Source organism: Rhinichthys klamathensis, unplaced genomic scaffold (assembly GCF_029890125.1).
Source record: "Rhinichthys klamathensis goyatoka isolate OS25496 unplaced genomic scaffold, OSU_Roscu_1.1 h1tg000099l_1, whole genome shotgun sequence".
NCBI classification, from domain to species: Eukaryota; Metazoa; Chordata; class Actinopteri; order Cypriniformes; family Leuciscidae; genus Rhinichthys; species Rhinichthys klamathensis.
In genome coordinates, this window is record NW_026606638.1 from 458,408 (window position 1) to 471,333 (window position 12,926).

General features: G+C 37.3%; 1 protein-coding gene across 3 annotated transcripts in view; it reads left to right on the forward strand.

Moving 5' to 3' along the window:
* The first annotated feature begins 6,555 nt into the window (after positions 1–6,555).
* The window catches only part of mcama (melanoma cell adhesion molecule a), a 60,392-nt gene continuing 54,021 nt past the window's right edge, over positions 6,556–12,926 (forward strand). For 2 of the 3 annotated variants that reach the window (XM_056252896.1, XM_056252898.1), the window contains exon 1: positions 6,556–6,744. In XM_056252896.1, the coding sequence (XP_056108871.1) occupies positions 6,663–6,744 (82 nt within the window). In that variant the 5' untranslated portion in view covers positions 6,556–6,662. Of the gene's footprint in view, positions 6,745–10,391; positions 10,628–12,926 lie in introns of those variants that run through there. The other variant, XM_056252897.1, reaches the window with a different exon arrangement.

Below are 12,926 nucleotides of genomic sequence, written 5' to 3' on the forward strand. Positions count from 1 at the left end.
CATTTTCAGTGGGCAACTGCCAAGCTCAGCGTGCACCTCTGTTTCAGCCCGACTCTATTGGTGGAGACAAAAAAGAAACAAGAGTTTGGTCAGACAAATAGGAAATGAGATGAATATAGCAGACAGGTAGAAGAGATAAGACACAAAGTCCAAATTGTACTTTTTTTGCTAAAGGTGGTGGATACAAGATGGATACTGTGACTAGAACATGTGACCAGAGTGAAGTCTACCATGACAATGCCATAGAGTGTGGGTACTAAAATATCATGATCTACTCTAGCATGAGTGTTGTATTTTTCTGGTTCAAAGGATGCATTACAATAAAACAAATGCAATTGTCCTTGCCTGTACCTGACTGGTCATCACATTACTGTTAATTAAGCTACAGAGTTTAAATATCTTTCAAGAGCAAACGTAATCACCCCATATCATCACAATATTAATAAACCCACTAAGCAAAATTATGTCCAAAAGACATCTTTTCAACGTCTTTGTCACAAAGACGTACATTGAGGAGCCAGAATGAAAGTTTTTACGACTTTTTTTGAGGTGTTCTGTAATGAACGTTCACGGAAGCTCCATTCAAGGTTGAAAAGTAGTTCAGATGTGGACAATTTTCAACATCATTTAAGGTCTCATTTGGACAATTTATACTTATTCTAGACCAAATAAACACTCTCAGGATATATTAAATTAAAACTCACATTTATTTCAATGTAATTTCCATGTGTAATTGCAAAGCAATTCACAGACAGTGAAGTTTCTTTTCATGATTTTTGGACAAACACGCACTGACACCTTTAGACAGTTTAGCATCTGTAATTTATACATATTTGGATCGTGAGAGAAATCAGATTCGAACCAGGGACCTTAAGGTGCCTGCCCTAAGTAGACAGTAATGATTTCATGATTTTTGGACAAACGAACACTGTCTGTGAGTTGCTTTGCAATTAGAAATTACGTTGAAATAAACATGAGTTTTAATTTAATGCATCCTGAAAGTGTTTATTTGGTCCAGAAACAGTTTAAATTGTCTAAATGAGACATTAAATTACATAAAATATGTCCACATCTGAAATAGTTTTTAACCTTGTATGGAGGTTCCCTGAACGTCTATTGGACTTACAGAACACGTATAATCTGATCAAATTGTAATTGAATCTATTCTGAAGTTTGTCTTACCTGGATGTGAAGCTCGAAGACCCCAGGTAACAAAAGTGCTTGGGTATCTAAAGACCAGGAAAATGTTAGATGTTAGAAATAAGGTTAATCAGACAGACTACTAAACATACATCTCTACAGTCTAATATGTGCATCTGCTTTAGTAATGCAAAAGTATAATAACATAGACCTGTCAAAGACACACAACACACAAAACAAAGTGTTGTCCATAAAACACCACATCTTACTTTCCCTTACTTGCCCGCACAACTGAAGGCTCGAAATTGCGACCGTCTCGATCGCATATGATCCCGAAATTTAATCTGTGCAATCTAAAAATATAACTGAGGGCATTTGTGCAACTAATTATTACATACGTAACTTATATGTGTTTTTAAACACTGCTGTTGTCTGCCGATCGACCACACTGTGTAGCCATCTTAGCTTACCATGTGTGCAGGATAGCTAGCTATACAATTTGCAAACCTAACCTCAGCTCCCTAGTGGAGTAAGCGATTTTGCGTGACTTTAGTTTACATCACCAGTCATTCGGCTAAATTTGCTCAACTTACCGTGTTAATCAGACCCTGAAATTCAGATCCGCTGCAGCGACCAAACAGTTGAAGTGCCGAGGAAGATATTGCATCTGCCTGGAGTCCCCGCCAGTAAAAAAGGGATAATGCCAACTTATAAAATTTAAAATATTTACGTTTGATGAACACACCTGTCACATCGACAGCTGCTCAAATAAATTGTGCATTGTCAACTCACTTTTATAACATTTATTGTACACAACAACCACATACAAATAACTACCCAAATAAATTGCATGGGTTTTATTTAAAATATATTGTTATATAAAAACTGATATATTTTAAGTAAAGAGGAAGTATTTTGATACTTGTATGTATAAAACCAATAAAATAAACTAGATTACAAATATTTAAAATATATAAAACCTACTTTGTGGGTGTAGCACTTTTTACAGTGCACTGGCGTTGTTCAAAGCGTTTCTAAAGGCCTGTTCACACCGGGACGAATTTCACGTGCGATATTCGCCGACGTTTAACGCCTCGTGACTAAACAAAGGGCGCCAATGTGAGTGTACACACCGACGCGGAAAACGCCACGCGTAAAAGCGTCATTTTTTTTAAAAACGCCTCGGGTTTGTTTTTTTGGTTTGACGCACTGCGTCAAAAACTATCCGACCAATGAGATTGGCGCTTTTGCTCATGTGTCTGGAGCTTCTGAAGTTACAGTAAAACACAACTTGGGGGCGCTCAAACACAAAACGGTCTTGCCGAGTTTGTGTACTTGGGTATTTCTGTTTTACATTAAGCGCCATCTAATGTCAGGGAATGAATTTGCATGTTCACTCGGCTCGTCGTCAGCGAAAATCGCTTGGGTGTGAACACAAAAAACGCGTCGAAAAACGCTGACGAATAACGCGCGCCGATATTCGTCCTGGTGTGTACGGCCCTTAAGGATACTGATTTTTAGAAGACAGACTGAGATGGCGAACGGAAACATGGTTTGTGTAACATTGACAACACATTATAAAGGCTCGTACACACCGGGACGAATATCGGCGCGCGTTATTCGGCAGCGTTTTTCAATGCGTTTTTTGTGTTCACACCCAAGCGATTTTCGCTGACGATGAGCCGAGTGAACATGCAAATTCCTTCCCTGACATTAGATGGCGCCCATTTGCTCTGCAATACCACTCCATAACATTCTCTTTTATCAAGATTTTTGTAGTTGCTGTCGCGTTTGTCATAGTTCTTTATGTTCCGACACCAACGAGACCAGCAGCTCTACATTCATCTTGCCTTGCATCTTCCTCGTCTTATTTCTTCCCGGCAGTGTAGACGCTACTTGGCGTATATCTTCTTCGCCGTTACGTATGTGTGCTCGGCAAGACCGTTTTGTGTTTGAGCGACCCCGGGTTGTGTTTTACTGTTACTTCAGAAGCTCCAGACACGTGAGCAAAAGCGCCAATCTCATTGGTCGGATAGTTTTTGACGCGGCGCGTCAAACTAAAAAAACGAACCCGAGGCGTTTTTTAAAAAATGACGCTTTTACGCGTGGCGTTTTCCGCGTCGGTGTGCACACTCACATTGGCGCCCTTTGTTTAGTCACGAGGCGTTAAACGTCGGCGAATATCGCGCGCGAAATTCGTCCCGGTGTGAACAGGCCTTTAGCTGCTTGATAACGTAGTCAAGGAAAAGGCTGATCATATTAATACCGTAATGTGTGAGAGCGATACATAAAACGCACTACCATTCTGATACATTGACTTATAGACGAGCTTGTATAATTCACTCTTCCACTTCTTCTTCTGAATCAGTTTCTGGTTCAATATGGCTGAATAAAACCAGTATTTCCACTTGCCCATTGTGTTAAGCGAGTGGATCAGGTAGTCCGAGCTGGTGTGAGTGAGTGGAGGCGGGGCTAATTTGCACATTCATGAATCCCTGTATACTAAATGAAGCAAGGGTGTAGTACATTCAAGCTATTTTAAGGCATGAAGAATTTTTTTTTCACAGGAAAAAAAACGTTTAAAGTGAAAATCCACCCAAAAATGAAAATTCTGTCATCATTTACTCACCCTCAAGTTGTTGCAAACCTGTATGAGTTTCTTTCTTCTGCTGAACACAAAGGAAGATATTTTGAAGAACGATTGGAACCAAACAGTTGTTTGGCACCATTGACTTCCATAGTAGAAAAAAAAAAAATACTATGGAAGTCAATGGTGCCAAAGTTCCAATCGTTCTTCAAAATATCTTCCTTTGTGTTCAGCAGAAGAAAGAAACTCAGGTTTGCAACAACTTGAGGGTGAGTAAATAATGACAGAATTTTCATTTTTGGGTGGAGTATCCCTTTAAATATGTCATTTTGGTGATCAAAGATGAGTTTTAAGGGATACAATTATTGACTACATGGGGACTTTAAGATATGTTAACTAAATCTCTTTAAGATATGTTTTTCAAAAATATTTTTTCTGCGAATCAACCCACATCTTCTGTCTGCTGCAACCTGTTACACTGCTATGAGACACACAGATGCTGGTACTTGGACAAGATTTAAAAGGAAATATGCAACAATTCAGAGGAGAGGGAACAGAGACATGGAGTGAAAGAATACAGGGATTGTTTAAGGATGAATAATGTATATATAAATGTGACAGTGAAATTGTATTTCTTCCTTTAGAGTGAAAGAGAATGATTGTGGACAAGAAGATGGAACGTAGAAGAGGGAAGGGAGGGAGCAGAGAGAGAGAGAGAGAGAGAGAGAGAGAGAGAGAGAGAGAGAGAGAGAGAGAGAGAGAGATCTGAATTCTGACTGAGTCAACATCAAAGCCGTACGATTCTCTTTTTTTCCCTCTTTGGTCATATATGATTTCCTTCAGTGGCCTCAAAGCGCACTTATAAGTCTGAGGGCTCAGTGTGTGGAGCCCCTCAATATTACTGACCTGGATTTGGTTCACTGCCAGCTTTTGTTCTAATAGTGCACTCTGTAAGTTTTAAAATATTTTTAAAAAGAGAGACTTTTCAATTTTCAATTACATTAAGGTTACACTTCACTCAAAATGAGATTGTGCTCCAGGTTTTCAGATTTTATTAAAGGGATAGTTCATCCAACACTGACATTTTTTGTCATCATTTACTCACCCTCATGTTGAGGTGTCAAGCTCTAAAAATAACCATCAAACCACCATAAAAGTAGTCCATATGATTAATGTGTAATATTACAAGTCTTCTACAGTTAGTAGCTTTGTGTGACGAATAGAACAAAATTGAAGCTGATTCATTCACAATCTTTCTCCGAAAAGGATGTAAATGTGAAAACACGAACCTCAAACATAAACCACCTGACTGAAACCATATTGGTTTTTTTGACCAAATGTCATGATTTTGATGTTCATCTTGCATTATTTGATTATGTATTCTGCTTATGTTGATAAATATTTTGGATTGATATGAAACGCTTATATTTCTTATTTATGTTCATATTTGAGTGATTGTTTCGCTTCAGAAGAATTGAGTTTGTTTCATGTTGTGTCCTTTTTGGAGCTTGAAAATTTCCATTGCCATAATATGGACAAAAACAGTTTAATCATAATTCTTCAAATATCCTCTTTTGTCTTATACAGAAGAAAGAAAGTCAGGTTTGGATTGACATGAAAGTGAGTAAATTCCTTTTAATTACGGTGTCTAAAGTTATGCATGACTTCAAATGATTTAGATTTTTTTTTTTAACATGCCCTGGTCACAATATGATTTCATTGTTTGAAAAAAGCAGCATGAACATTATGCAAAATGTCTCTGTGTTTTATTGAAGAACGGAGGTAATGCAAGTATTGAACATTAAGGTAAGTAAACAATGACAGAATTTTCTTTTCATTTTTTAAACCATCTATCTCTTTAAAGGTTATTGAAGATCGTAATAAAAATGGGCTTTATTGCTGCTTATGCTGCATTCTCATCTTCGAGCCCATATATATTGTGGAAAAAAGACAAATCTGTTTACCTTATTCCCCCTCAAGAACTAAATGAGCACTTGAGCTCATGAATGAATGTTGTGTTTTATGGCCCAGTTTTGGGTAAAAGGCGCATGGAATGATGGCAGGAGGCTGGGTAGACAGCTGGAGGGACAGCCCTCCTCTGGCCCGCTCTCTCTCTCTCTCTCTCTCTCTCTCTCTCTCTCTCTCTCTCTCTCTCTCTCTCTCTCTCTCTCTCTCTCTCTCTCTCTCTCTCTCTCTCTCTCTCTCTCTCTCTCTCACACACACACACACACCCACCCCTCCCTCCAGCAGCTGTTAGCTAAGGTGATAGAGGAGTGGTGATAGCAGTAGAGGTTGTTAACAACCTGCATGCTGACACATTGGGTTAGAAGAAGTCCCTCTCCTAAACCAACACACAACCATCAACAACACCTCCTTTCCAGAACAATGGAGAGAAGTCTTTTTCATAAAAAATAAAATAAAATAAAATAAAATTCTGGCTCCAGGAACAATTCCTGACCAGTACTGTGGTTTTACCATGGTATCAGATGGTAATAATTAATACCATGGTACTGACCAAAATACAACTTTGAACTCGAAATTATATATATTTAAAAAAAAAAAATACGATGGTATTATGAAGGTACATGTCAATACACATGTTATCAACACGGCACCATGTCCAAAACATGCAAGGAACGGAAGGCACTTTTTGCAAGTATATCACATATAAACATTAATGCGTACTACACTAGCCTTCACGCGCGGGCAAAATAGCCAATGAGACCAAACCAAACAAATATGATTTTTTTTTTTATTTTGTAGGGTGGGGAGTATTAATTGAATGTCCCGAATTTCCTCCCACTCGCAGTGGGACAGTACAATTACAATAGTGAGCAGAAAGGGAGCATTTGCAACTCGACTCCATCTCCCTCCCTCCCTCTCTCGCGCTCCTCCTGGCCAAAACTGCTGAGCTCCTCTAGTGCGCTTCATTCAGATGGATAACTTCAGAAACATGGCTCTGCCAAACACTTCACTTTTACTGCTTCTTCTTCAACTGTGCGCTATTGCGTGGCAAGGTAAGTCAATTTTACCTCATTTTTCCTCGCGGCGCTGTTTTTTGTTGTGGTTTAATTTTATGGGAAACTTTTGGAGCGTTACGACCGCGCGCGTTTGAATGGGATGCATGCGATTGTTTTAGGATGCTGCAGTTATACTGTACCACATTGTGCGGTGTTTAAAACATTCTGTTTGTAATAGCATACATGTATATCGTCCGTTTAAAGTTACTTAGACCACATTTGTAAAGCGTTTTTACCTTGGCTTTGGTATTCGCGTGAGAAAAGTCTGAAGTTTCTCATCAAAACACACTGCACGTGAGCTAATAAATACGTTAAGCTTGTTCACAAACATAGAAACTTTATACTAAAAATACATAGTACTTGTTTATACAATAATACAATATTGCTTTTAAATAAGCAAAGTTCACTTTCATTTCATTTTCATATACTGAATTTGCATAAAACTGTACGTAAACTGTTAAAACTGGCCTTGATACAAAAACAGCAGGTGGACTAAGTGCTTTAAAACAGTGATTTTTTTTCTAAAACATCCTAGAATTGGTATTTCTTAAAACATTTAAACCCAATTACCCTATTTTATCTAGTAATGCAAAGCAAATATGTATTTAACAAAGCAAATATTTAAAGAGGTTTCATGTTAATAACTAGCCAATTTGCAGTTTCCTCTGGCGTTATGAAGTGGTTCAGATCATGGGACTGGTCACAAATACAGGCTTTGTGTGTCTGTTCTCAGATACAGTCTGTGGAACTCATTTATAGAGGGCTCAAAAATCTGATGATATGAGAGATTCTCACAGTGATAAGTAAGCTGTTCACAATATGCTACTCAGTTGTATAATCATACGTTTGTAGGCCTATCCTCAAAACATAAAGCTTATATCTGTGCAAATTGCCCTGTAGGTCTCTTGTACGTGACCTATAGACGACTACCGAACCAGGCCTTCTCATTAGGGAACAGATGATGGACCCCCACTGCATAATCCTCTCCTTGTCCATCTATATCTATCCCCTGTTGTGTTATCCGACTACTTTTTTGTCCATCCTTTTACACTATTTTCCGACTTCATCGCTTTTTCTTTTTCTCTCCCAACATATTTTGTTCAGTGTAGATCAGGACTCTCCTATAATGCTGGTTCTTCCAAAGATTCTTAACAAGCCCCTTTCCCACCTTCTGTTCACCCTTGTGTTAATAAGGTCCTTCCAGTTCCCCAGCAGATGAACCAAAGCTGTCTGTCCTGGGATTATTGAACACCCCGTTAGATAACTGCCCCTATGATTAAGAGGGGTCACCTTGCTCCCTCAATGTGAAGGGGCGATTTTTCATCAAAGAACTTGACATTGAAAGTGTCATCCTTACAATTTATAGGGACTGTGATGTGGATGATAGAATATGTACTGAAAAAAGGCTTTGATTCGTTTTTTTAAAACCTTTTTTGTGTAAATTGTCACACAAATAACCATTTATTTTGACTAAGCATAAAAGACCCAATATTAAAACAGTATCAAATTGTAGTGTATATAATAACATTATATATTAATATCACTCCCCCCCCCCCCCCCCACACACACACTATGACTACTATTATTAATATATATATATATATATATTAATAGTAGTGTTAATTATATTAAATTATTAAATATTATTAGGTCATATTGTAAAATTATTAATAATTTTATTAATTATTAATAGTATTTTATCCCTTTTGTGTAAACGGATAACCTGTTTATTTTAATTAACTATAAGCATAACAGTATCAAATAGTAATATAACATTATTAATACTAATTTTATTACATTTTTAATAATATTTCTGTCATTTTATTATTCATAAATCCGACATATTGGGCTCCTTTCACGGCCACAGCAAAAGTCAATGAGAAATCTTCATATCAATCAGAAGTGAAAACCGGAGCTCTAGTGAAAATCCTAATATAGGACATCCGCCAAAATATGCATTTTTATCCAGATGTCCGTACTCATTCCCTTAAGTTCGTATGAGCTGCATTGTGTGCCAGCGACAAAGATGCCTTGCCTTAGACTTCCTGCTTCCCATAGCAGCCCATGACCCACAGTAGAGGCGATACAATTGAGTGGCTGTTTCTGGTTTGAAGGGGTTTCTATGCCCACAATCTTGGGTTGAGCCCCTGTCTGTCACTCTTGACAGGGAATGTCATGTAAAACCCTGTGGGCTTATTGTTTTGGCCTGGCAGAAGGTGGAAATCAGTGAAGACCTCTATAGGGATAATCGGCATTGTTGTTTTGCAGTTCAGCTTCAGTGAGCAACAACATGTGGATTAGACGAAGATTGAGACCCTTACATATTTGAGTTTAAACTGTCAGTATTTGCAACTGTGGTGCTGAGTATATTGCACAATTGTGTGTTATGGGTATGCAATATGAAACAACACTGATTGTTGTTGGGAAGTTTCTGATTGGAAGGTTCATCTCAAGTTTAAGAGTTAATCTCTTATCTAATCCAATCACACTGAGCCTTTAATGACTCTTACCAACAGGGGGCAGCAAGAAGGCAATTACCTGAACAAAACTGTACACTTGTGTTATTGATTAAACATGCATGCATGCAACAAATATGCATTGTATTTGTAAAACGTCTGTTTGATTGCGTGCTTTGAATTGTGCACTTGTTTCTTACACCATAACTCACATTTACTGCACCATTACTGCACATATTTACCTTTCAAAGTTCAGTTTGAGGTATGCAGTGCTAATTCATAGTGGTATTCATTAGGGTGTACATCTAGTTTTCTTTACCTCAGTCAGAACATTCCTTCCTTATTGTAACATGATCTAAGTGAAACAGTTTATCGAAAAGAAACATTTTCCACATTGGCTTCTTGGCCAGGGACTTCTTGTTGATTGGTTGAGGGAGATCTGAAAGCAGGCTTGCAGTCGAATGCAAGAAAGGGGTGGGGTTTAAGAAGTCCAGCATACATCAGAGAGAAGTCTGTTGTTTCACTGTTAGATTCAGTTATAAAAAAAATTACAAGGTCAAAACATTTTTATAATAATGAAACATATGTAAGCAGCGTGAATCAAATTTGTATTTTCTGTGCCACCAGTGTCACCAAATGGATTCGCAAAAATAATGACTGTTTTCATACAGGTTTCCTTAACCGTCACCCTGTCTGCCATTGGTAATTGAAAGCCCTCATCTTAAGGAAGCCCTGCATAAATAGGCTCTTTCGAAGATGTGTTATTGCATTTAAACACAGCTAGATCGAGTGCAACACATTTTTTTTTAAATAGAACTATTTTTAATGTGCCATGTTAAAATTACACGAGACCTGATGTCCATCTCATATTTGGCTGTACTGTAAAACAATTCTTACCAGGCAAATCATTAATACACGAACTAATTTTAACAAATGAGACCTTATTGTAAAGTGTTACCATATAAAGTACTTGGATGCATCCAAACCAACGCTAATGAGTCATTCATTAATGTTCACCCTGGTAAACCACAAAAATTCACTGTATATGAATCACTGAAAGGTCAGGCAGTAACTATGGTGACCATTTCATATTTTAAACCTGTAAACAAAATAATCATCCCATCAAATCCACTAGACCCTTCAGTGCTCAACCACAGAACAGCCCTTTACTTTCAAACATCAGTATTAGATCTCTTTTGAACATATCCCTGAAGTCAAGGTTTTGATCCTTCTTCTAAGATTTCCCTGAAGTGATGAGCTGAGACAGGCTAGACGACAGCACCGCAGGCCAATCCTTGAAGTCACCCGCTTTGAGTTCAGCCAAAACAATGGCATGAGATTCCTCAGTTAAATGCCTGCATGTATCAGTAGGAAGCCGAATGGGGGGGATGGTAGTTGGAGGTGTGCGTGTCTGAGATCCACAGGTGAGTTTACAGGGTTAGATCACTATCTGATAGAGGTTGCTCTTATCAAAGCCTTTTGTGACTTGCCAATTGTGTCATTGAAAGGAAAAGCCTCTGTGTTTGTCATCTAGTCTTCATCTGAGCTGTATTTGAACAAGGAGATACCTTTAAAGCACTGACTGTTTCAAGAATAAAGAAAACTATGTCTAGTCATTTTGTGAAGGAATCCAGTCTGGCTGCTCCTTATTTTTTGTTGGCTTACTTTTTACAATATTAGTGTGGTGGTCTGGGAAATGTGTCAAACTTGCTGTGGCCACGAGGCCGTCGGAGCTGCCAGCATGTCTCATGTTACTTTATTCAATGATCTGTGTAGAATCTTGCTTTTTTAGGGACGTTCCGAGTGGCACAATCTGCCATCGAAGCAACATTTTGATACAACTAAAGAGTAAATGTGTAAAACCCTGGGCTTATAGTGATGGCATGTTTATCAGAGTCAGATGTGGAGACTGACCACATTAATGAAGCGTGAGAATGAATAACAATCATCCAAGTGCAACGAAGGGGGTGAAGAATTTACAGTGGACGGATGCCAGCTTCTTTTTGCCCCTCTCCCTCACTTTCTCACAGAATGTGTTTTTATTTTTTATTTTAGAAAGCTGTAAAATGAATCCAAAATTAGATTGGTCACACTCAAATTGTCCCAGTTTTTCTTTTCTTTACAGACTGTTCAATAATAAAAAGAGCAATTTCTCTTAAAGGCATAGTTTGTCTGAAAATGAAACTTCTGTCACCATTTAATCTATTTGACTTACTTTATTTTGTTGGAACACAAAATGAGATATTTTGCTGAATGTCCATAAAATGGAAGTGAATGAGGACGGATGACGTCAAGCTCCAGAAGCAAGAAAACACCATAAAGTGGGCCATATGACTTGTCTATATACAGTATATGTAGCGGTCTGCTCCTCACACAAAGATTTTGTATTAGAATATATTATGCATGCAATATCATTACAATTCTTGTCCGAAACTAAAAATCATGGACACACTGGCATGAAAATCACCACTGAAAATTATTCTTTTAAATTATACTTCATTGGGATTTTCTAAACAAATTGTAAAATTGTAATATTTGTCTAAATTATTACAAGGTAAAATCACATTTGTGATGAATAAACTGAACAAGTGGTATGGATGCGTATGGTTCCTATATGTTTTTTTGTTTGTTTTTTGTCCTTGGAGCTTGACAAGTCTCTTCACTAATGTTAAAAAAGTTTGGGTCAGTACGATCTTTACATTTATTCAGCCATACATTAAATCAAAAGTGACAGTAAAAAATGTATAATGTTACCAAAAAATGAAATGTAACTTTCTAAATCATGGTTTCCACATAAATATTTAGCAATACAACTGTTTTCTATGGAAACTTGTTTCCGCCACTGAATAAAAAAATAAAAAAAAATAATTGCGACTTTTTATCTCACAATTGCGAGATATGAAGTCAGAATTGTGAGAAATAAAGTCGCAATTGCGAGATATAAAGTCGCAATTCTGAGAAATAAAGTCGCAATTGCGAGATATAAAGTCGCAATTCTGAGAAATAAAGTCGCAATTGCGAGATATAAAGTCGCAATTATGAGAAATAGTCGCAATTGCGAGAAAAAAAGAAGGAATTCTGACTTTTTTTCTCACAATTGCGAGTTTACATCTCGAAATTCTGACATCTTTTCTCAGAATTGTGAGATATAAACTCGCAATTGCAAGTTATCAGGCCAATTCTAAGGGGGAAAAAAGACTAACTTTTTCCCCCTCAGAATAGTTTATATCTCACAATTCTGACTTTACAACACGCAATTTCGACTTTATATCACGCAATTGTGATTTTATATCACGCAATTGTGATTTTATATCACGCAATTCTGACTTTATATCACGCAATTCTGACTTTACATCTCGCAATTCTGAGAAATAAATTCAGAATTGCGAGATGTAAACTCGCAATTGTGAGAAAAAAAGTCAGAATTGTGAGATAAAAAGTCGCAATTACCTTTTTTATTTTTCATTCAGTGGCGGAAACAAGCTTCCATAGTTTTCAACATTGATAATAATAAGAAATGTTTCTTGAGCACCAAATCAGCATTTTAGAATGATTTCTGAAGGATTTTGTGACATTGAAGAAGACCGTGAGACATTAAAACTTTAGATGGTAGTGTACATGCTTTTGTTTTATGGAAAAGTTACATTTTTTTAAATATCTACTTTGTGTTTCAAAGAAGAAAGGAAAGTCATACCAGTTTGAAATGACATGAGTAGATTCATT